Raw genomic sequence first — 25739 nt, 5'->3', positions numbered from 1 at the left:
ATACATTTGGTTGATCCTGTTTTCATTTTACCTTTTTATGTCAATTGACATAAAAATTTTATGTACACTCCTTCACGGTCACTCAGATCATCTAACCTAAACCTACTCGCAGTTCCCAAGTTCAGACTAACCACAAAAGGTGGAAAATCCATCGGAGTACTTGGAGCCAAAGCCTGGAACAAGCTCCCACCACAAATGCGCCTGATCCATTCCGAAAAACTGTTTCGTAAAACGCTCAAAACATGGATCTTCAAAACCGAAGACTCACTCTGCTTGGCGTTAATCTAACCTTACACTTTATTCATAGACCAGGATCTATGAATATGATCTACCTTAAGCAGCATCCCCCTTTCTTCTTTTTCGGGACAGTGATGTCTAGCGCCAAGATGCTCCCTGGAGTGTAAGTGCGCTCTATAAAAGCCTATTCACATTCACATTCACATTGGTTTTGTGTTTTATTTTTTCCGCCTGATCGATGGTCACTACGTTAAAGAAAGAACAGGAATTCGGTACCTTAATGGAACATTGGCCCCCCTTTCCTCTTCACATTCAGCACACAGACTGAAACGAAACTTAAATACAGTCAACATTACTGCTTGGCCTGTCCTTGATGGGATTGTGTGGGATGCGGTTAGGTTTCAGATACATGGGCCCACTGAAGTGATTAATGTTCCGAATGTGCTTAGAGTAAACATGAGAGATGTGATTAAACAAAATATACGTTCTGATGATTGGGATATTCAGGCCGTAGAAGCATTATTCTCTGATTTAAAGTACTATGCTGCCTTTGATGCTGAGGATCTTTATTTAGATTCTATTAATTATGGTGATTTGTTTTGTTTTCAACATTATGGTAATAATTTTTTACATAAGACAAACTCCAGGAGGGTTGCTGTTAATTACACACAGTGGGAACACTGCCCTGCTCCATTGGGAGGCAGCTCCGATACATTTCTGAAAAAATATACTTATTTTACAGACTTTAATCAATCAAATCCCGAGTCATTTTATTTTAAAATGACACAAAAGTCCATGTCCAAAGTTAGACTTACCGATAGAAAGTTGCTGTATTCGAAGTCCTTTCTAGACAAGTTGGCTGTAGATGGCTATGAGTTATGGAAGGGAATAATTGACCTTAAATCGGTTTGGGGTACCAAAGATTGGCAGGTACAAGGCACTGAGGCTTTGCACCGTGCATGTCTCATCCGAATCACATGTTGCTTTTAAATTCTACCATTTCCCAAACAACATGCTTTGGATTGGCTACTTCTAAAAAATTGAATACACCAATTATCCCCGAATTAGAAGAATATTCAGGATGGAGTAATTTCTCTGATTTGTCTATTAGTGAGATACAATCTCTAATACACAATTCGTCCTTTAATGTTTCCAGTTTGGATCCTAAGGGTTGGCTGTTGTGGCAAAGAAGTGCTGATTCTTGCCAACGTCGATTTTTGGGGTTGGCTGAAGGGTTAACGCTAGTCAGACCTGATCCCCGTTTTGAAAAAGATTATACTGTCACAACTTATTCTGTGGGGAAGCTGTGTCAGAATTGGTTACAACATTCCACATTAGCTGCAGTTAAACTACATCTGTCTCAATTAACTGAAAATGTGGACTTGAACGATTTTATAAAAGGCCCAGCTAAAGGTAGATCTAAATGATGGATTTATGCAATTTACAATGAAATTTGGAAAGTTTCTCAAATTGAGGCTGCTAAGGGCCTAAGGGCAATTGATCAAGCAAATTTAGAAAAAGTGCTTGCAGTTGTCGATAACAGTATTAACACGCTTTCTTCCCGAATTTACACGTTGAACAATATTGTGTCTTCTGTGGTTGACATTGTACATGATGAAGTGTCCGTATTGTATCATGGTCAAAATTAATTGCGTTCTGTAATGCAGTTTGCTTGGACACTACAGACTCTGAAGGCTGATCGAGTGCCTTGGAGTTATATGAATGTCACATCACTATTTGCCCCATTTAATTTGACTGACAAACAGCGCATGCTTTCCATGCGAGATGCATCATTTTCTATGTTGCACATTGAAAAATTAGAGTCCTTGCCCTTTTCTGTGGCTGAGGTAACTGCTGCTACATGGCTTATCCATGGTATTATTACTTTACCATTTGCTCTGTATAAATTTACTAATTGTATGCGATATATTGCTACAGGGCGATATGAACCATTAGGCAGTGCTTTCCTCCATGAGACATGGTCTTTACCATACACATACATATGTCTTAAGGAGGGGAATGAAGTGAATCTGAATGGTGAAGAATGTACACAGTCCCCTGACCGCTCACTAATATGCAGACACATCCAGTTGCATGGTTCTTGTAATCAGGACAAGCCCAACTTAGCCTGTGTTTTAAAAGGCACACCGGTTCCTGCAATAGTTCCCACCTTCACTTTATTGTCTAACGGTAGTTATTTACTTTTGAACAACGAAATGTGTTGTGGGTTAATGGTCGGTATCGCCTATGTGGTTACTGTATCAGAACGGGTGGTGTGTTGCAAGAACGTGTTATATCCACCCACGCATGGGAATTCAGATGTTTCCATTTGGCCGCGGATGCCAACCTTGAGAGCGGAGTTCAACGGTTTGAGCCGCATAAGGGCTCTTTTGTCTCAGAAAGAAGTGGCCCTGAACTCGGCCCGTGAGACTTATGTCCTTCACATAGCTAACACACGCACAGAGGTGCAGGCACTTTTAAATACTGACTTGCCGTTTCATTTCTGCAAGCTGGTTCATCGGATCTTTAATGCCTCCTCCACATCTGGGATCGCACATTTTTTTAAAGTGGTTAACAGTGGTCTCGTGACTACGTTTGAAAAAGTATTTGGTATTGTCCCTGCGTTTTTTCATTCTATATTCGCAGGTTTGTTTGGCGGATTCCCTGTGTTGCTGACTTTGGCTGCAGGCGTTTTGGTGATATTTTGCTTTATAAAACATGGATGCCCATCCTGCGCAAGGAGCCGCTCAGCCCCTTCTAACACTGTTTCGCAACCGGATGCTTGAATACTATGGCACCTTACCCCTTGCGACTTTAAGCACGGCTTTTGGATTATCGTTTCGATTTTCCTATTTCACATGTGTCCAGCCTGTTTTTCATTGCCTGAGCTGTGATTTCGACTGGGCCATTGATTTGTGTCTCTGCTTAACGACTTCTCCTGACGTTGATTTTGATCAGCTGATGAGCCCCGTAGTGGTTCACGAGTTGGTTTGCTCTGGCGAAAGGGTTATGGCCGTGGCAGCGATGCATGGACTAATGGGTCAGTGGGACATATCCGCAGCGGCGCATGACTTTATGGCACATAGCGTTCTCGAGAACCCACTGAGTTGTCCTCTGATGTTGCTAGAGGATTCGGTGCTGGAGGAGCACGTATGTTCTTTCCCATTGCTTAATTGGATGGCTGAACTGTTTTCGGATGATGACAGTGATTTCATGTTGGAAGCTGTAGCTACCTATTTTGCATATTCAATCGACCCATGAGTGACTTTGAAGACTTTCATTATTATGGCACGTGACTTTTTAGTAATTCTGAATGGTGCCTTTTTTATTACGAACATTCGACTTTTATATGTTCTAGGCCTGTGAACCCGTAGTTGGCCTTAAGTTCGAATTTTTTGATTTTTGTATGGCCACTATAGGCATTCATACTTATTTTTTTTATTAAAAACTTATATACGTTTACATACATTTAGCTTGGCTCAATATTGTTGAACTCTGCTTTCATGTTTTGCCTCTCATATAGTATTGGCTTATATTTTCTCCCTTTTTTAACCGTCCTCGGATCATTGGGGGGGTGTCATATGGTTACTGCGTTTCTATATATTGTGTTAAGTTAGCATGAGTTTATTAAATGTATAAAAGACATATTTTCCTTCGGCTTCAGTTTGCACACGACACCTAATTGTTATTGTAGCTTTCAACCTAGACGAAAGATGTGATTTATTTGAGAATAATATGTTATTGCTCTGATATCAGTAGTGCTTGGTACAACTGTCTGCACACTGAGAACTGCACCCTCTAAGAATAACCTAACACAAGGTTGCTGAAAGCCTGATCCTCGCACCACATTAGACATAACACAAATAATGTTGCTGCCAACATTGGGCTCTACGCGGGTTTAAGATAGAGTTACAGGGAATGAATCAACACACTTGATGCTTCGCATGCAGAGAGCTGGTAGCTGTTGATGTGATCTGCTCCTACTGACCATTAGAGGTATGGGCCCGCCCTGCTAAAAACCCAAATGAGACCTTCTTAGATATAATATAATATGCTAAATAGGGTGCGCGAAATATAGGTGATAAAAACTTTATATAGATTTTGCATTATAATATGCTATCACCATTCGCTTACTATGGATTAGTGACTATGCTGTTAACTCTAGTTTTTATAATATGTATGTTGATATTATATAAGATACTGCGTTTGAGAACATTGCATTTAGAAATAAATATTTCAAACTTGCACGTGTGTTCTTTGACTAACAGTTTTTGTTTGAAATGATTATATAACGAAAGAGTGTTCATGTGTTCCACGATACCTGAGGTACCCTAAGTTCATGTTCTGGATTGTCTAAGTCATTGGTAAGTTGTTATGACCGATGAGACACTGTAGCTAGCTTGGTAAGGGGATTTCTGACACCAAGGTGAGTTTTGGGTCACCCTAACTCACCCAGGTTCTAGATCTCTGTGCACAGTTCTGTGGGAGAACGGAAACCCTGCTACACCCCGTGATCTCATCAAGCCTCTCGTTCCTCCATCAAGCGAAGTACAGAGGCAACAGGATCAACCAATGCACCGTCTGCATATAACAGAAAGATGTGCGTTAAATCACCAATTTGGATTCCCCGTGAAAGAATCCTAGCTCTCAGCTGATGGGCTAATGACTCCACTGCCAGCGTGAACAGCACGGGGAACAGAGTGCATCCCTGTCTAGTGCCACTCTCCAAGACTCATGCATTTGACTGACACTATGCCGACCGGGCGCACACTAGGCATAGGGGCTGCATAGAACAATTGCATCCACCTGCCTACCAGGTTTAAAGACTTTGCCTTAAGTTGACGCCTCTGGGTGTGTCCTTACCTTTTTTGGTATTGTCTTGCTTTTTTGTTTATTGTGTTGAGCCTACCATGCACTGACTTGTTGCAAAAGACCTATTGTCATTTTAACAAAAACTGCTTATCCAGTACTTGGCTCTTTTGTCACTCGTGTTTGCTTGCTTCTTATTTGATGGCTTGTCTTGTCTATTTTGTGTTTCTCCATCCCCTGGAGCATGACGTCTTTACTTGCGTCTTTCCACTGCTCACTTATTAGGGAACGGCATTTTTTATTTTGCTAAAACATTCCATAATAGTTCATGTGCTTTCCAGCTGTCCTCCATCTTTGTAGCTCTGTCTCATCCGTGTGCTTTTTCACACCCCACTGCCCCATTCTGCTCTCTTGTTTCTTTGTGCATACACACTCCAAATGTATTTATGTTTTCCAGCTGGCTCCCTTGTGTGTTTCTATTGCCCTCCCGCTCGATGTCTCGTGTTTTTATCTGTGTGCTTCTTTCCTTCACATGACACTCTCCCTCATCTATGTGTTTCTCTCTCTTTACCCATGCCCCCGTGTTGCTCTCTAACACCTGTCACCTGCTTTTGTAGCATGTTCTCCCTTCTTTGCCTCTTCCCATCCTCTGAGTACTGCCTTTTCCTTTGTCTCCCACTTGCTCCTCTCTTTTATATATATTAATATATGATTGATGTTTTTTGTAAATATTCAGGCCTCGCATGTACATAGATACATTATATATGTTTTTGCACAGCACTTTATATCACTATAGGGTGATCAATAGGGTAACGCCAAAGGAATAGCATAGCGGTGAGCTACACAATATGAGTTTCAGACATTGTGCAGTGAACAGGGCAAGATATATAGTTTTTGTAAATACCAGAACATTATTACCTCCGATTTTATCATTTTATCATTGTATTTGTACAGTCATGTTTTTGAAAAGATTTTTTTGGGGCAGTCTAGATACATATAACGAAAGATTTACAATGCCAACCCCCAAGGTCAATATGATTTTTTTGGGGCAGTCTAGATACATATAACAAAAGATTTACAATGCCAACCCCCAAGCTCAATAAGAAAGTGTATTTGTACACTATATTTTGCAGTAATGTATATATCGGATATAGCCTAGTTTTGATACCTTTTGCACTCCTTGTACAGATTTATATGTTTAAATACCCCATAATTTTCGTTAACAAAGAGCTTGCCCATTTTTTGAATAATATATGAAATTGTATATAGAAAAATGTATATATATATATGAATTTCTGCACGTTGCACTTTAAGAATGTGAGTAGGGGTTTACGATCATCCCAGGGAAGTAAAATAATGCACTAAAAGGAATAATGGTTTTTAAACAAATAGAAATTGTATTGTAAGGGCAAACGATATAACTACATAGAAAAGGATTATTAGAAACATGTAATGTCAAGATTCAATGTACAAGCAGGCAGTGTATTTATTAGTATTGCTTCATGCAGACACTATAAGATGGCGGCGCCAGACATTACTTTATACATTTAAGCTCCTGTCCGCTTTCTATGATCATACTGTTGTGTTTGGAGCCATTGGGTGTTTTAAATTTCACTGTTGAGCCTCCTCGTTTGTCAAGTGAGCACGGACACAGCCTCGTGTCCGAAACGCGTCTGAGGCATGAACCGTTCCACGCATTTGAAAAAATGAAATAAAACAATCTGATTCTGGCTAATCATCGAGTCTGTGTTCCTGTTTGAGCGCACCAAGGCACTAGGAAACTGTGGAGTTGATATATATATATAGTGCATTCATTACCTGTGGGTACCTTCGAGCTTTCATTTACACGCGGCAGCCCAGCCGCGAAGGTGTGCACCCCCCGCTCAAAACCACAGGGGGTCAGGGGCTGGAAGTCGCCGGGCCTACTGTGAAGCAGCACCGAGGGATTTATGGACATCTGCAGTCCGGGGCCCATCCAGGGCTGTGAAATGGCAGAACACGCACCCATACAGGGAAGAGACACGGACTATAAGTCCCACAAAGCAGTGCGTTCCAACTCATACGAGTTCGCCCATCTGAGGGCGGTTCATTGTGTAATTAGTGGGAGTGTCAAGGCGTCAGAAACTCAAGTCGAGCCTCTGAAGACGAGCGTAGGCTCAGAAAGGCGTCAGGCTTTTAACCGAGACATGAGAAGCTGCAGACTGGGATGCGGTGATGTCTTTTACCTGCTTAAAATAAGGGCTGCTGGATGAGTGCATTCCTTACCTGTGGGTACCTTACAGCATATATATATATATATATATATATATATATATATATATATATATATATATATATATATATATATATATATATATATATATATATATATATATATATATATATATATATATATATCTCTTCATTGAGTTTCAAAAGTAACCAATAAACAAAAAGGAAACAAACTGGAGTATCCCCAACTATTTTGTCAAACAGTGCATTTAAAAATGGATCCATTGTATCAAGTCCACATCAACAAATCAATGAAACAGTGAAGAGAGGTAAGACATAGCACAAGGCAGCAAGGCAGCAAGGGAGGGGAGATGGGTGCAGGGAGATACTGGCTCCTCTCTTAAGCCAATCCCCCCAAACACCTGCAGTGAATTACAAAAAATAAATTGCCACATTTACACAAAAAAACTTTATTTTGTATTTACTGATCTAAGTGGTATCCTTAAAGTAGGAAAAGTAAATACAAAGTTAATGAAATGATGCCTCATCATTCTGTTGTTGCATGCATGCGTTCTGATGCATGATTCCATTAGTGAAATGATGCAACCGCCATTGTGCCTTTTTAAAACAAAATATGTTAACAATGATGCAAAGTGTTGTAATGTTGTACAGCATAACCCAAAACACTCCTCAAAGCCAATTGGTCCCAAAGAAAAGACCTAGTGGCTTTGCAAGCGCCTATTTTTTTTTATTGAGGTCTAGTCTTTGTTTTGTTGTTTTCATATGGAAGGAAGGTATCTGGTAAGTGTAAGACTGTGTGAAGGTAAAATGTTTGGCATGCCTATGGGTTCTCTAGTGTGTGTGTCAGCAGTGTTGGTTGAATAGTAGAATGTTTGGATGCTAGAATGCTGAAGGGAAATTCACAGTTGCACTTCCCTGTGTACACAACTGCAGAATAGATCATCGGGCAGTAATACCACCCTTCGGCTCATTAGAATTCCAGAAGCCTTGTTCCTCCTTCTGTGGCTAACACCATTGCCAGTGAGTCAAGTCCATAGCACAGTACTGAGGTTGGATTATTTATTTCCAGATAATATGATAATTGCTATGCACTTGTAACTGCCATGCACCTTTATAAAGTGTAGAACTAGGTGACAAGAGTTCCAAAATAGACTGTAGATGGAACTTGCAGGATACCACAATTTTTTTATGTTATTTTCGGTGCACAGACAAAATATCGAGATTTAAATTTCGATATACAATTATATTGAAGTTTAAATATCGAAGGGACATAATATCGAAGGTAAGTAATATCAACACTCTTAATATCGATATTAGTAATATCGAAGTTTTAAATATCGATGTCAGTAATATCGATGTAAATAATTTCGATGTTACTAATATCGATTTTTTAATAATTTGTGTGTATATTTTATTGTATTTATTATGTTTTTAATTTTTTTCATGTAATTTAATTAAATTTTGTATTTTAGTACTGTAGCGGGTTGTGGGTTTATAGGGGAATAGGGTGGGAAGTAATTTAATTATGTTAAATTAATTATTAATTAGTAGTTATTATTAATTAATTTTAAATAATTGGTAATTAAATTTAATTAATTGGTAATTAATTTTAATTAATTGATTAATTGATAAATATGTTCTGTAGCGGGTTGTGGGTTAATAGGGGAATAGGGTGGGAAGTAATTTAATTATGTTGAATTAATTATTAATTAGTAGGAATTATAAATTAATTTAATTTAATTGGTAACATTTTTTAATTAATTGGTAATTAATTTTTATTAAATCATTAATTGATAAATGTGTTCTGTTGCATAGTGTGGGTTTATAGGGGAATATGGTGGGAAGTAATTTAAATGTAATTAAGTGATATTGTTTTTAAATTAATTGATTTGTTAATTATATAATTCTTAATTTATTATTAATTGGTAATTAAATATTCTAAAATGGTATATTTAAAAAAAAAATTGGGTTGAATATATTTTGCTAATCATGTTTTCTCTAATCATGTATAGGTATTGTAAATGGTTTATATTTATTTAATAGTTCATCTTTTTATTATTAAAAAAAACATTTATTTATAAGTATAACATTTTAACTCCTATGCTATCCAACACTTTCCCTACTGTTGCACGCTCTGGAGTTGGAATAGTAATTGTTACCCCTACGCTATCCAACACTTTCCCTACTGTTGCACTCTCTGGAGTTGGAATAGTAATTGTTACCCCTACGCTATCCAACACTTTTCCTACTGTTGCATTCTCTGGAGTTGGAATAGTATTTTTACCCCTACACTATCCATCACTTTCCCTACTGTTGCACTCTCTGGAGTTGGAATAGTAATTGTTACCCCTACGCTGTCCAACACTTACCCTACTATTGGACTCTCTGGAGTTGGAATAGTAATTATTACCCCTACGCTATCCAACACTTTCCCTACTGTTGCACTCTCTGGAGTGGGAATAGTAATTGTTACCCCTAAACTATCCAACACTTTCCCTACAGTTGCACTCTCTGGAGTGGGAATAGTAATTGTTACCCCTACGCTATCCAACACTTTCCCTACTGTTGCACTCTCTGGAGTTGGAATAGTATTTTTTACCCCTACACTATCCAACACTTTTTCTACTGTTGCACTCTCTGGAGTTGGAATAGTAATTTTTACCCCTACGCTATCCAACACTTTCCCTACTGTTGCACTCTCTGGAGTTGGAATAGTAATTTTTACCCATACGCTATCCAACACTTTCCCTACTGTTGCACTCTCTGGAGTGGGAATAGTAATTTTTACCCATACGCTATCCAACACTTTCCGTACTGTTGCACTCTCTGGAGTGGGAATAGTAATTGTTACCCCTACGCTATCCAACACTTTCCCTACTGTTGCACTCTCTGGAGTGGGAATAGTAATTGTTATCCCTACCCTATCCAACACTTTCCCTACTGTTGCACTCTCTGGAGTGGGAATAGTAATTTTTACCCCTATGCTATCCAACACTTTCCCTACTGTTGCACTCTCTGGAGTGGGAATAGTAATTGTTACCCCTACGCTATCCAACACTTTCCCTACTGTTGCACTCTCTGGAGTGGGAAGAGTAATTTTTACCCCAACGCTATCCAACACTTTCCCTACTGTTGCACTCTCTGGAGTGGGAATAGTAATTGTTACCCCTACGCTATCCAACACTCTCCCTACTGTTGCACTCTCTGGAGTGGGAATAGTAATTTTTACCCCTACGCTATCCAACACTTTCCCTACTGTTGCACTCTCTGGAGTGGGAATAGTAATTGTTATCCCTACGATATCCAACACTTTTCCTACTGTTGAACTCTCTGGAGTGGGAATAGTAATTTTTACCCCATGCTATCCAACACTTTCCCTACTGTTGCACTCTCTGGAGTGGGAATAGTAATTGTTACCCCTACGCTATCCAACACTTTCCCTACTGTTGCACTCTCTGGAGTGGGAATAGCAATTGTTACCCCTACACTATCCAACACTTTCCCTACTGTTGCACTCTCTGGAGTGGGAATAATAATTGTTACCCCTACTCTATCCAACACTTACCCTACTGTTGGACTCTCTGCAGTTGGAATAGTAATTTTTACCCCTACGCTATCCAACACTTTCCCTACTGTTGCACTCCCTGGAGTGGGAATAGTAATTGTTACCCCTACACTATCCAACACTTTCCCTACAGTTGCACTCTCTGGAGTGGGAACAGTAATTGTTACCCCTACGCTATCCAACACTTTCCCTACTGTTGCACTCTCTGGAGTGGGAATAGTAATTGTTATCCCTACGCTATCCAACACTTTCCCTACTGTTGCACTCTCTGGAGTGGGAGTAGTAATTGTTACCCCTACGCTATCCAACACTTTCCCTACTGTTGCACTCTCTGGAGTGGGAATAGTAATTTTTACCCCTACGCTATCCAACACTTTCCCTACTGTTGCACTCTCTGGAGTGGGAATAGTAATTGTTAGCCCTACGCTATCCAACACTTTCCCTACTGTTGCAATCTCTGGAGTGGGAATAGTCATTTTTACCCCTACGCTATCCAACACTTTCCCTACTGTTGCACTCTCTGGAGTGGGAATAGTAATTGTTATCCCTACGCTATCCAGCACTTTCCCTACTGTTGCACTCTCTGGAGTGGGTATTGGCAATTTTACCCCTACGCTATCCAACACTTTCCCTACTGTTTCACTCTCTGGAGTGGGAATAGTAATTGTTACCCCTATGCTATCCAACACTTTCCCTACTGTTGCACTCTCTGGAGTGGGAATAGTAATTTTTACCCCTACACTATCCAACACTTTCCCTACTGTTGCACTCTCTGGAGTGGGAATAGTAATTGTTACCCCTACGCTATCCAACACTCTCCCTACTGTTGCACTCTCTGGAGTGGGAATAGTAATTTTTACCCCTACGCTATCCAACACTTTCCCTACAGTTGCACTCTCTGGAGTGGGAATAGTAATTGTTACCCCTACGCTATTCAACACTTTCCCTACTGTTGCACTCTCCGGAGTGGGAATAGTAATTTTTACTCATAGCTATCTAAAATGTATTTATTTATTTTTATTAGTTTTATGTTGTTATTAATTGTTATTTATATTATTATTTTATGTATATACATTCATTTGTAATTTATTATATTTTTATTTTTTTATAAGTTAATAAAATAATTAATTTAGAGTTATTGTTAATGAAAAATATACTATGTATTATATCTTTATTATTATTAATTTGTATTACAGTATGTATTATTTTAAATATTATAATATATTTTGAAATATATTTATTACATTTATGAGTATTATTTTGTTAATATTACATTTTTATGTTAATAAAATAAACCGATATTTTACAAATAATTATATTTTTGACATTTTATATATTTTTTTCAATATTTTTGTACTTATCTTGTTAGGTATAGGATCCCGATATTTTTGCCATCAATATTTTTGTTGCGATAATTTTGTATGTCGATATTTGTGTATTCGAGATTTTGTCATAGATTCGTTATTTTCTTATATTAATAATAGTTTGTGATTTATTTTCTCTTAAGCTGCTTCCACTTGTTTTCAAGTGATCCCGTTGGGGGATGTTGGAGGTAGGATATGAAGATGACTAAAAGTGAGTCACTTAAACATACCTGGAGATTTTCTGCCCAGTGCAATGAAATACTGCAGAAGATATTTGTATCCATTCCATGTGTACCTTGTAGATGGTCTTGGAAAGGTTTCTTGAGTGCACTTTAAGAATTTGGTACACAGTTACTGTTCCCAATTCACCTAATGATTGAGTTAGCTGCCTTTTTGCAGTGGGCGATGTCTGAGTCCATGAATGATCTCTTTCGTCTGCTAGTTTCATCTTCAAGCCTCCATCCTACGACCTCTCTTTTATGATCAGTCTCCTTCAGCCCACTCTGTTTATTTTCAAGCACTCTTCTGTATGTTTATAGCCTAATGATTTGTTTTCCTTGGTATGACATTGATATGGAAGTGTGGTAACTCTCAGCATGGCACAATATTTCCAGCTTTTGTACCTGATCGCAATCACTCATTAGAGATCAGATGTAGTTGATTACACATTTCTCTGCAGGGCTGTACAACAGCAAGACAATTCCATCAGGCTGCCAATTGAGCCATTAGTCAGCAGTACTGCTTTGCACATAAAAGCATAATATATGGCCACATTCACTACACAAGAAGGAGGCAAATTATCACTTCTTCATGTGCACCAATATTCCTAGCACCAGCTTTATCTCTATTTCTAAGCCTTCAATTGCAACATATATAGAAAACCTGAGGAAAGTCCTTATAACATTTAGATCCTGCACCACAAAATTGTTAAAAACAGTGGGTTCTCTACTGAGAAAGATTAGCCTATAAATACTCACTCTCTAATAATACAGTTAATTATTATTGAATATACAACTCAATTTATGCGTATGACTTAATCCTCCAAAGCAAAACACAATCTCTTTGATCACCAGTGATAACCGAGTAGGAATTTGTCATTACTTATTCTGAATTCTGCATAACTTTATGTTAAAACCATCAATCGCCACACTGTCCTTGCTAATATTGTGATTAAGTCACTAGGACGTCTAATAGTATAACTGGACATGGTATCCCCATGGGTACTCCAACCACTCGGTCCCCGGTCTGTGTTGCAATAATTAATCCTTCAGTCATTCAATGGCGATTTTTATCCACTCTCATCTTTATACTTCTCTGGTGGGCTCCACAGTAATCATGGTTGAAGCATTTTGGCCCATTGGTTTCCAGCCTCCTGGGGGCTCAACAGGGTAGAATGTAAACAAAAGGCTACAAACATTATCACGAAAGTTGATCATGTATCTCGGGCAGCAGGGGCACCAGCAGTCTCAATAGTAAATCAAGTGCACATTCAGTGGTCTTGAGGTTAAAAGTGATCAAACACCCTGTTGCTGTCAGTGCTCAGTGGATAATCCCAGACATGTACGGGTCGCAAATGAGCATCTATGATAGGAGGACATTTCGAGTTTCAAGAATCTGCTGTACGGACTGACTTCCCAGAGTACAATTCAAAACTGGGTGTTGCTACATCAACATGCCTAAACCTTCGACCAGACATGCAAATCTTCAAAAACTCACATTAAATGCATGCTACACAACTGCAGACCTACAGCCAAGCAGAGCACAGAATATAAATTCCATCCTACATCATGGGATTGACAACCTATCCCTTACTGAAACCTGGCAGAACAACCTCTCCAACCCATTGATAGTCATCCTGGTTTCATCCATCTTCTATGGTAAAACGGTGGACCAAGAAGGATAACAGGAGGTGGCACTGCAGTCATCCACTGACACCCTGCAAATCGACTGTTTCATTGTTGAGCGTATCCCACATTCGAGTGCCTAGGAGCATAACTCTTCATGACAGACGGGAAGTTGACAAGTTTCCACATAATATATCTCCGTCCAGGGAACAATCAACTATTCACCAAGTATATAACTGACCTCATCACAGAGCAATCTCTTCTACCATGTGTCAATTTCTCCCTAGAAAGCTTTAGCTTTCACTTGAACGACACAAGCAAAGCACAAATAGCCCATGTCAAGTAATTTCTGAGCAACAATGACCCAACACATTTCTTCAATGAGTACTGTAAGGAAGAGTCAATTACCATGGACTCAATAATAACAGTAGAATGGTCTAACCTGCATTTGATTCCTTTTTACCTCTCATTCAAGAAACCTATAATCAAAGGGCAAAGTCACAAAACGAAAAATTAGGCCAGAGACCAAACAAATTAATCCAGCAGAAATCACTTCAAATTCAATGTTCATTCCTCAACAGTTTCAAGAATTCTTAAGGACTTGGCTTCATACTACAATATCGCCATGTCTTATATAATGAAGAAAGTAGTACCTATGAAACTCAAAAGACAAAAAAGCAAACCCTTCTGACTCAGTTAAAACAAAGATCTAAATGATGAAAGGAGACTGCTATAAAAGGCAGAAATAGGATGGAGACAAGACCCCATAACATTACATATTTCACTACTACCACAATAAAGGTACAGGTACAAGAACCACATCTTCAAAGCTAAGGCCTCCCTCAACATATATCACTGAGCACAAAAAAAAACACCTCATGGAATTGCTTCGGCTCTTAAGAGAAAAAATAACTCAACAGAAGTGCCTCAGATACTAACCCCGACGGACACATAGCAGACCCAATTATAGACTCCTTAATCAAAAGTAATAGCCATCTTATTGCTCCATTTTGAACATCCTTAATCAACACATCACTATTACAAGGAACAGTCCCAAACTGCTTGAAAACAGACCAGGTCATTCCAATCCTTAAAAAACCTGTAGCCAACCCAGATGATGTGAACATGTTCCATCTTAGCCAAAGCCCTCAAAAAATGTGTGCTTTCTCAACCAACCAATATATAGCAAACTACAACCTTCTAGATATCTTCCAGTCAGGTTCCAGAACCGGCTGTAGCACAGAGACAGCCATCCTTACCTTTGTAGATGACAGCATCTCTAGCTTGAAAAAAGGGGAATCATGTCTGGGCATACTCCTGAACCTTTCTTCAAAATTTGACACGGTTAATCACAAAACTCTTCCAATCACCCTAAAGTAATTTATAGGGCTTAAATACACAGTGCTAAAGCTGTTTTCTTCATACTTCAAAAACTGTGTCAGATAAATCAAACTACTTTTTAAAGCATGCCCCAGGCAACAAAGGAGCCCCCCCCCCAGGGATCCACCCTAGCTCTTACATGGAAGTGCAGGAAGTTCCCATTACTAATGACACTCACAACAGTTCACAATATACAGAAAGTCAATCACAGGAATCTTGGAGTTCCAGGACAAATATAAATCCCTGTAGCTATGCCGACCCAATTACACCACACCACTTAAAAATCCTAACTAGTCATGGTGGCTTACATCAAACTCATATCTTTAAACCCTAAAAGCTCAACCACCAAATAAAGAAAATTAAAGTATTGGATTGTTGTGCAAAATTAAAAGCTGTATAGCCTTTCTTCAACAATTAAAATCCAGGGACAGCAAAGCCTTAGCTCCGAAGGCAGACGAGGATGATGACATAACTTCCTCGGGTGCCAAGTGTTAAAGAAAAAGTATCATCACTGCAAAATCGAAAAGGCTCTGGGCTGAACCATCGATGATGAAGGGAGATGGACTATTTCCAGACTCAAAAATAGTTATAAAGATCCCAGATGGTTGTGAGGCTACCTTCTTCTCAGTTCCACATCAAAGATACACACGGACTGATTATCTCTCAGAGACTTCACTGTATGACACTCAGCAACCGAGTGCTATAGAACCAATGCTAATCTCAGACCAAGAGTGTATTACTATAACTCTATAAAATACTTCTAACACTAATAGAAATAGATCCTGGCATATGAACCCAGAGTTGCTGGAGGAGGATTCTTATGCCAAAGAGCTAAAAAGCAAATAACAAACAATTGTTTGCTAAAGATAATAAGGGGTTCACCCTCCTCAAATGCAACAATCTTGGACACTTTAAAATGCCATACAAGAGGCCTAAACCTAATGATGTAGAGAAAAATTGCATTATTAAAATCAAATTCGATAACTTGTCCAAAGAATTCAGAGTTGCGTAATGAAAACATTCACACTCCAAAAATGTGTAATACTTGGATACACTCCAAAAACATAAATATGACTACAACAACATTGTACGTAGTAGTCCATAACTATAGGTATACGCACAGGAGTGAAAAATTAGTATAGTTCAAAGAAATCAAGAAAATCCTTGCTGCCTATGTAAACTTCGAAAGAAACAAAAAAAAATCACACTATTAATACAGGCTAAACAGGGAAAATCTTGACTAAAAATATAACAAAATTAATTTATGATTTTTTTATACCAATCTATTCAAACAATAACAAAGAAAACAAGCTCTAAGTTCCTAAACAGTATTTCTAGTAATACACCCTCAGAAACTACAAGACTTGCCATAAATAAACCTCTTCGGAAAGAAGACATCATTTATGCCATCAAGTCAATTTCCTTAGGCAAAGCCCCCAGTTCCAATGGCTTCCCAAATGTTTTCTATAAGAGATTTTGCAACATGATCATTGACCCCTTTGTAGTAGCTCTCAAACATTTCACGGGCACAGCAGCCGAAGCGGCCATCGCAGTCATAACGAATTAGGGAAAATAACTAAGCATGGGCGAATTTTGCGAATCTCGCGTTCGCGAATTTTGCGGATTTGCGAACTCGCAATCCGCAAAATCCGCGAATTCTCGCGAATTTGCGGATTTTTTTTTTTTGTGTTTGCGCGGGTTTCTGCCAGTTCGCGAGGGTTTTGTACAATGTCGCAAATTGCGAACTTACCTGTCGGGTCGCAAGTTTCGCGAACTTGTTGTTTCTACGTGTCCAGCCTGTTTGGGACACTCTTCTTCATCACTGCCACTCTCTGTCACCACTGCCACTCTCTGACTACTCATGCCACCCTCTGGCCCACCAATGCCACCCTCTGTTTCATCACAGCACCCTCTGGTTGTCCAGTCAGTGTACATTATTATGGCAACGCAAGCACACCTTCCCTGCCTCAAGTGACCTGAATTAATTTGGGGCTGATTAATGTGTCACAGAATATTTTTTTAGCTGGCACCTGCTTCCTTAGTGCTTCCTGATTAGTGATCTTTTGCACTTGCTAAGTGCTTTCATTGTTGCAAAATTAGTTACAACACCTGCCCTGCCCCAACTGACAATAATGAATTAGGGGCTGATTAATGGATTTGAACTTCCAGCCTGGCTCCTGCTTGTCTCCCTTAGCTGTAATTCAGGACCTTTGTGGCATATGTGTAACTATTCTGAGGTTCAGAGCAGGGTCACATAATAGTTGCAACTGGCAACTGAACTCTGGAGGGGCCCCTCAGGAAGCACTACAGGAAATGGCTACTAATGATGAGCCTGAACTTTTGAACCTGGTAAGTAGTTTCAGTTTTGCTAAGATCGTATTTCTGCAATTTTGCACTTATTCGCGGGGCGCGAACTCACGCGAACAGTGCGAGCAAAATCCGCTGCTCGCGGATTTGCGGATTTTGCGGGAGATTCGCAAATCTCGCGGATTGCGAATTTACCGAAAATCCGCAAAATCCGCGAGCGAAACGGATTTTCCGCCCATGCTTAAAAATAACACCTCGAAAATATATAGGCGAATATACATCATTAATATGGGCACAAAACGGTTTGCTAAAGTCCTAGCTAATTTTCTGGAGGGGATAATGACAGAACGAATCAATAAATCACATTCTGGTTTTGTCAAAAGTAGACTTGCCTGTGACAGTACCCACACCTTTTGCAATATCACAGAGAAATCATGCTTATCACAGCCTCCAGCTGCCACCATTGCCCTGCATGTGAAAAAGGTGCTTGATATAGTATCATGGCCTTACGCTGGGTCAGTATTCCATCAGCCTGAATTGGGTCACATTTCATTAAAAAGGAATTGACGCTATAAGCGCGCACATCAGCAAGAATCAGAACTAATGACAACCTGTGAGAGCCAATCAAGTTATGTCAAGACACATCTCAAGGATGTCCTCTATCTCCCCTACTATTTCTATTTGCAATTCATTCCCTATCACAAATCACAAATAATTGTGAGAATATAAAAGGCATTTATTTACATTTGACAAACTCAAAACAGAAGCTTACATGCATGACATCTTAATACTCACTGAGGAGGCTGACACCACAAGCACAGCCCTGTCGGCTCTTATTCACAAGTTCTCTCACATATCTAGTTATACTCTGAATACAGAGAAAACAGAGGTTCTACTACCAACCTAACTTCCAGATTGCATTAGACACAGTGGCCTGCAGTGGCAACCAAAATATTTTAAATACCTGGGAATATGGTTCAGAAATGAACTGATGGAATCAGTAAGATATAATCAACAAAGAAAACCAGCCAAAATTAAGCTCTTTTAGGCAACTGGTCACTTAAGTAGATATCATGGTGGGGCAGATTTTAAACCCTAAAAAAGATAATTTACCTCTAATTACCTTCACATCTAGTTTGATACCGACTCTCAAACCTGAATAGACCCGCCACTTGTGTTGGGATGTGCTTGTTTAGTAAAGGCATTTTCAAGTATCAGTGAACTCTATTCTACTGACAACCCTTTATTTTTTATGGCACTTCAACACATTTACTCCCTTCCTAATCCTCTATACGGGGCCGGACAGGCCTGTTATTTTATCAGGCACTTCTCCAGTGGATTAGTGCCATTGGAGGCCAATTTTGAAAAGCCTAAGAGTGGTCCAACTGCCTTTGTCACTTTTCCCCAGCTCTCAGAGGTTAGTTGCATAGCAGGCACAAGGAGGCGTCAAGAGAGGAAGGAGGAAGGTTGAGAGAAAGCGATCAGAGAAGGAGAAGAGACAGAGGAGAGAGAGTGAATGGGTTGACAGAGGCTGTACAAGGAGACAAAGGGTTCGTGGCTGGTTTAAACATTTTTGCCGGGTCTACTTCGGTTCCCCAGCCCTTTTTTTACAGCTTTCCCAGAACTAAGCAAAAAAAATCTAAATTGGGCACACTATAATTCCTGGATATCTTACCTCTAATCAGAAAAATAAACTCCTCAGGACATGCAATTTCAATAATGTATAACATTGTGAATGCTTGTGCAAAAAAAACCTATAAAAGAAGTTGAAGATTGAATTCAAGAACGTGGGCAGACCTCCATCTCAGATGCAATCCAGTCAAAGATTTGCAACAGTGCAATAAAAACCAAATGTGTCCCTTCCCTTTCACAATCAAATTGATCCTCAATCGTTCAAATATTCCGGACCCTGGATAAACTTGAGAAGCTGAATCTGAATGATTCAAATCTCTCCTGAAACTGTAAAGACAAAAAGGTGACTCTGAACACATTTTATTTAGCTATAAATTTATTAAGCTGTACCAGGATATTTCTGTAGTATTAGGATTTTCAAATCGTAAATAGGATTAGATTTCCCAACCATAACTCTGGCCCTCTAGCCGCTCTAACACCCCTCCCGCTTAATGCAGATGATAACAACCTACTAGAGTTAGTATTAACAATTGTGATCAAACTAATTCTGGTCGAATGGAAATCAGCCAACCATATTTGCTTTCACACATAGTGGAAATGTGCTACCGGCATAGGCAGCACCCATAGAATGCATGTTAACCAAGTAAGTATACCAAAATGTTCAAATAAGCTGTGGAAACTTCTCAACGTATTCACTCAAAATATAAATACTAGGTCGTTATCCAATACTCCAACCTCCACACCCAAGAGTATGCCACTCAATATACACTCTTTCACATACTGACCACATGAGACATGCATCTGCTCCGTCACCTCCCTTTTCATTCTTCCTTTGCCCTCTATCCTATCCTATGCCTAGTGTGATACAAGATATAAACCAAGTCACCATTAGCCCTTCAAGGATGACAAATGAGCATTCAAACAGATTACTTTCACCTATAACACCATTACAATAACCCCTCACTATAGATGGCAACCATGACTTATCATTCCACTTACAGACCGTAGTACAATATGTATAGCTTTATTGTTACAGCAAGCAAAGTGTTGTATCCATGTGGTTCTTCTTGGTAACCTATACTGGATGCTACCATTGTTATCTTACCATAGATCCATATCTACCAACACCTATATGTGGTCACTGCATGTAGATTTATGTATTAAATGTGCTTATCATTGGTAAACTATCCCTGGAGTTTACCATTATGTCTTGCCATGGCCCCATGCCTCCTACCTTCTATGTATCTTGTATTACTCTCTTGATACTTTGTTTTCATAAACTTCAACCAAAAAAAGTGATACAAAAATAGATGTTGTTTCACCGATAACTGTGGCCAGTGCTGAGATATATTGTATCTAGAAAATAAGTTGGTTATATGATGGTCCTTTCAATTGCTTTGGGACAGAGTTGGTTGCAAAATTGACACCCCATAATGCATTATATTTTTATTTCCCTAATCTTATCTGCTCATTTTCTCATTTTGCATCATGGTTCCCTGCATGTCAATTTAAATTGGTATTCTGTGGAGGAGAGTTATGCAAGATAACATTAATGCATGCTTTACAATTTAAACATTACATACTTCACAATCAATAAATATGTGAATTGCAAAATAATAGAAGTAAAATGTGACACCAAGGTTTTTTATTTGTTTGACTAGAGATGGTGAGTTGTCTTAAATTGATTGAAATGGCACATAGATTGGTGATGCTAAGTCTGAACAACAGAGACCATTTCTTCCATCTCTTAATGAAGATTAGAATCAGATGTTATTTTATGCCTTCTAGCAAATTGATCCAGTGATGAATTATTGACTGTTGTTGACTTATATCTAAGATTGAAGGAATACCCCATGTATATTAAATATTGAATTCATTTATTAAAGGCACATAACCATTCCACTGATTACTAGTCTTGGAGTAAGCCATCACATTACAATTAAATTTCGGCCTGGTTCGGAGCATGCTCAAATCAGCAAACCTTGCTTGTGTATAGAGTCAATAGGGTGCAAACCCACATGGGACACTAAGACAAGAGATTCTTCTACATCTCTAATTGTGTTGCTCAGTCTATTGACCAGGCAGTATTCATACTAACATTTTAAGGAAAGAATCTTTAGAGAAGGAGTTCACACAGAATGTTATGTGGGAGAGGTGTGATGATAATAATGGGTGTGGTGGACTTTTCGTGATAGATGAGAGAGAGAGTGGGGCTTTGGACTGTAGGTATTTAGCTCCTGAAGGGTAAAGGTCATGTACCTATAATTCCACAATGCACAACCATTGCTGATTTAGGAAGTGATTATCAAGCCTGGAAAATTATTTTCTACGGTGTGCAAATGGGCTCAGGATGGTATTCCCCAAATCAACTATCAATGTAAAGTCTAGGTTATCTTGTGTGTGAAAAGACAATTACACATTAAATCTAGATGCTGAGTTCTGGAACGATTCTTGGTTTGTAGCAAATGTAGGTGGTTGAAATCCATGAAGCTCTCTGGAATGGCAGATTTACATTATGTGTATTTGTAATGCGCACTATCACCCGCAAGGGTATCCTCACTCTTAGCATGTGTGTGTGCCTAGCTCTCCTTATGTTCGGTTAGTTAATTGTAGCTCTGCCTATGTAAGGTGTTAGGTTAGTTAATTGAAAAGCCAGTAGCAATGTAAGAGAATGTCCTTTTTCCTGAACTAGTTTTTTGCATGAGTGGGATATGTGTGCGCAGGAGTCCTGCAGAGGTAAAGTGTATAGGTGGTGGGTGGAAGGATATATGACTGGTGAGGTAGGTGAGGCTTGAGTTGCGTAATGCCTTGAATGTGGGTGTGAGGAGTCTGAATTGACCTCATTTGTGTATTGGGAGCTCTCTGAGGCTTAGTGATGTGAGTTCTGAGTGAAAGGTTGAGGATGAGTCTGACTGCCGAGTTCTGGCTGATTTGTAGTCTTGTAGTGAGTTACTTGGTGATCCTGGTATGGAGGGTGTTGTCATAGTCCAACTTGCTGGTGACTAGGGTGTGGGGGACAGGTTTCTTAGTGTTGCCTGGGAGCTATTTGAAGATCTACCTCAGCATCTTCAGGGTGTGGAAGCAGAATGCAAAGACAGCATTGACTTGTGCAGTCATGTCCAGTTTGCTGTCAATGATTATTCCAAGGTTCCTGGCATGGGATTTGGGTGAAGCTGCGTGTTAGAGTTCCACCGGCCACCAGTTGGAGTCCCATGGTGAGATGCTCATGTTGAAGATCACTACTTCTTTCTTGTCGGTGTTGAGCTTGAGACATGTGGCTTTCATCCAGTTAGTGACCTTGGTCATGCAGGCGGTGTACTTGTTTCTAGTGCTGAGCGTCTTTGCTGTAGGAGCGGATGTTGATGTTGTGTGCATGGATGGCAGTGGCCAGAGGGATCATGTTAACTTTGAAAATGTTGAGGGTGAGTGCTGAACCTTAAGGCAGATGAGTTTGCAGGCTTCCAATGAGCAAGGTGCCAGGCTAACAGCCTAATACCAGTATAACATCATTATCAAAAATTGTTTGAGCTTAGCACACAGCACACAGGACAGGAGAAATTTAGGAACTCCTGGCATTAAAGTAAATCTGAATTTAGGAAGACAATTCTTACCAATCACTTGAGATCTTAATTGAATACATGTTTTGCAAAGTAGGTGAGCAATGTGATGTTAGGTTATGTGAAGTCAATTAAGTCACATTTAAGCTATCAGTGACAAATAAGCTTTCCTACACTTCATCAAACTACTTGATGGTATTGTATTTTTAAATAAGTAAATATATTGAGCCTAGATCTATAAAGACGATTAGATGTAGCTTTAAAGAACTTTGCTAGTAAGGAGGTTTTAAGATAAAGCGTGCTTTGATTTCCTATGGTAAGAAGGGCTTGCATTGTAGGTAAATATGTGCGCTGTTGTTGAATGTTTCGGACATCACTGTACAATGGTCACGAGTTTCATAAATTTGACAGAAAAAGAAGGCATCCAAGTGAATAGAGAAGAAACATATTCAAAGGTACAAATGAGAAACACATTGAAAAACTCGGATAACAGCAAAATTATGGGCTTCTTACATGAAGTGATAAAGCAGCATATGAGAGAGGTGACACATTCACTGCAAAAGAGAAGGGATGCATAGTAGAACACACAGATGAGATATATCTCTAACCAAAGAGATAAAAGTCATTTCAGGACACAGATAGAAACCCCATCCATCGAGAAATAAGGAGGAGATGGCCTCATTACAAAGAAGCTAATCCAAAAATCCCTGAGAGAAGAATACATTTAACACAATGAGGGTACATATCCAAAGACATGCGCCTCCAAAGACATACAGGAAGTCTGCACTTAAAAAGAGATCAAGAATTTCCACAACTTAGGAAGAGAACACACTATCAATCAGAAACACGACCTTACAGAAAATGGGAACATACCAAAAGCTAAAGGCATCTCAAGGTATCCCAAGATGCTTGGAGGCGATGCATCCCAGCAGCGGAGAAACATAGGTTGTATAGGACATAGGTAGGAAAGTGACCATGCCCATCAAGGGTAGTGTTACTATATGCCTTTAAAGGGAAATAAGGTACAAGACTAGTGATGACAAAGTCGATAAGTGCCTCTAGATGCACAGAGAGGAGAATAGACACACTAAAGATAAAGAGGCAGCTAATGATATGACACAGAAATGCAACCGAATGTGAAAGGAGAGTACACATTCACAAGACAAATTCTATGCACTTTATACATGAAGTGGACCCAGGCTTCAGAAATGCAAAATGAATGCTGTGAAGATGTCCAATGACACAGTAGTGACATCTGAAGATCCATTAAACGTGCATTTGCATAATTCAAATCTCTTGCCCTTGGTTCGGAAAGATGGATGCCTCCATTTACATGCCTAAGTAAGTGCAGGACAACAGACCAGGGATTGACACTCACCATAGGATGGAGAGATCAGCTGTCTCAATGAGTAAGTCCTCAGTGGAATCTAACATCAATGTGTGAAAGCTGATTAGGTTCATCACCTTTCCAAGATCTGTGTTATCTCGTAGGTGCAGGGGAGCTTTGGCCACACTGGTGTATGCCTAATGGGAAGAAAAATATCAGCAGCTTAGAAGATGGGCTACTGTTCCCTACAATACTGATGGTTCTACTCTCACTTCTAAAAGGCATTGCTGACCTGTAGGATAAGGTTTATGATCATTCTCATTGGGGTTGCCTTTTTTAAGACCCTTTATCTTAGAAAAATAAAAATAATTACAAATTAGAGCTAAGGTTGTCTTGTAAGCGGAAGATCATCCATTTTCAGTACAATGGTCAGTAAATCTTTCACAGATATAATTTATGATGCCACTAATGGTGTCATCATCATCATAAAGAAAAAAAACTTTATTTCGGTCGTCAAGATCATAAAAGTTGTACATATATGAATTCAGCATAAAAACGTGCAATAAAACATAGAACAATATTACACATATTCCCTCAGATATGAGTTAAAAGGTTGAACACGTGCTAAAAAGAGTTTTTAAAAAAAGTAAAAAAGCGGTCTTAAATTGCATTACAAATACTGATACTTTCTTCACTAACATAAATATACGCAAAGAATGCACCAAAGAAATTTCTAAAGGACGAAAGTCAAGGAATAGTGATAGATTGGAGTGTTAGCTCCTGCTTATGAGCCATATAAGAGCACTAACAGAATTCACTAGTTGGCTAGCATAACAAAGTTGTTAGCAATTCCATGGTATCAACCAGCTTCCTACTAGAAAATATAAAAGTGTACAGGTGATAAAGTGCCAACATAATTTTTAAAACACCAAAGGTTTCACGGAGACCATCCCTACTATTCATGATATATTGTTTTAGGGGTGGAAGAAAAGTGCATGATGTCTAAGAGCGTACAGTTTCCACCACCAGAGCTCCCTGTTTATAGGAAAGTAACAAAGTGCATTGGTGCTAAATTTCCGATATAATTATGGGCCAATGGTAGAATGGGATAGGCCAATCAATAAAAGACAGAATTAGTAACATATAATCCAATTTTTAGAACAAAATTAAAAATCACAGCAACACCTCAATAAAGTCAATTTTCCATAGAATCACTAGAATTCAGTATAAAAAAACAGTTAGCCCTAGCCAACTTGGCTATACATTTATGGGCATCAACTGCTCTTCACCTATGCTAAACCTGAAAACTGAGAGCAAAATTTGGCCATGGAAAAGACCATCACTCTAAAAGCTTCCAGGTGCTGTCTAGTGCCCAGATTCATTCATATTGGAACAGCCCATTTTGCTCTCTCGTGCGATACATCGGACAGGAAAATGATATATGGGTAACAGTTTCAGACGCATCGTCACATGCAGGGCAAAGAC

At 39.2% G+C, this 25739-nt stretch overlaps 1 protein-coding gene across 1 annotated transcript in view; it reads right to left on the bottom strand.

The window, feature by feature from the left end:
- NCKAP1L (NCK associated protein 1 like) overlaps positions 1–25739 on the bottom strand; it is a 1717783-nt gene that overhangs the window by 1163011 nt on the left and 529033 nt on the right. The window contains exon 16 of the mRNA XM_086964598.1: positions 24306–24451. Within this exon, the coding sequence (XP_086820724.1) occupies positions 24306–24451 (146 nt within the window). The remainder of the gene's footprint in view (positions 1–24305; positions 24452–25739) is intronic.

This window comes from Lissotriton vulgaris, chromosome 1_1 (genome assembly GCF_964263255.1).
Source record: "Lissotriton vulgaris chromosome 1_1, aLisVul1.2, whole genome shotgun sequence".
Taxonomy (NCBI): domain Eukaryota; kingdom Metazoa; phylum Chordata; class Amphibia; order Caudata; family Salamandridae; genus Lissotriton; species Lissotriton vulgaris.
The sequence above is the reverse complement of the archived record's forward strand: the minus strand, read 5'-3'. Positions and strand labels throughout refer to the sequence as shown.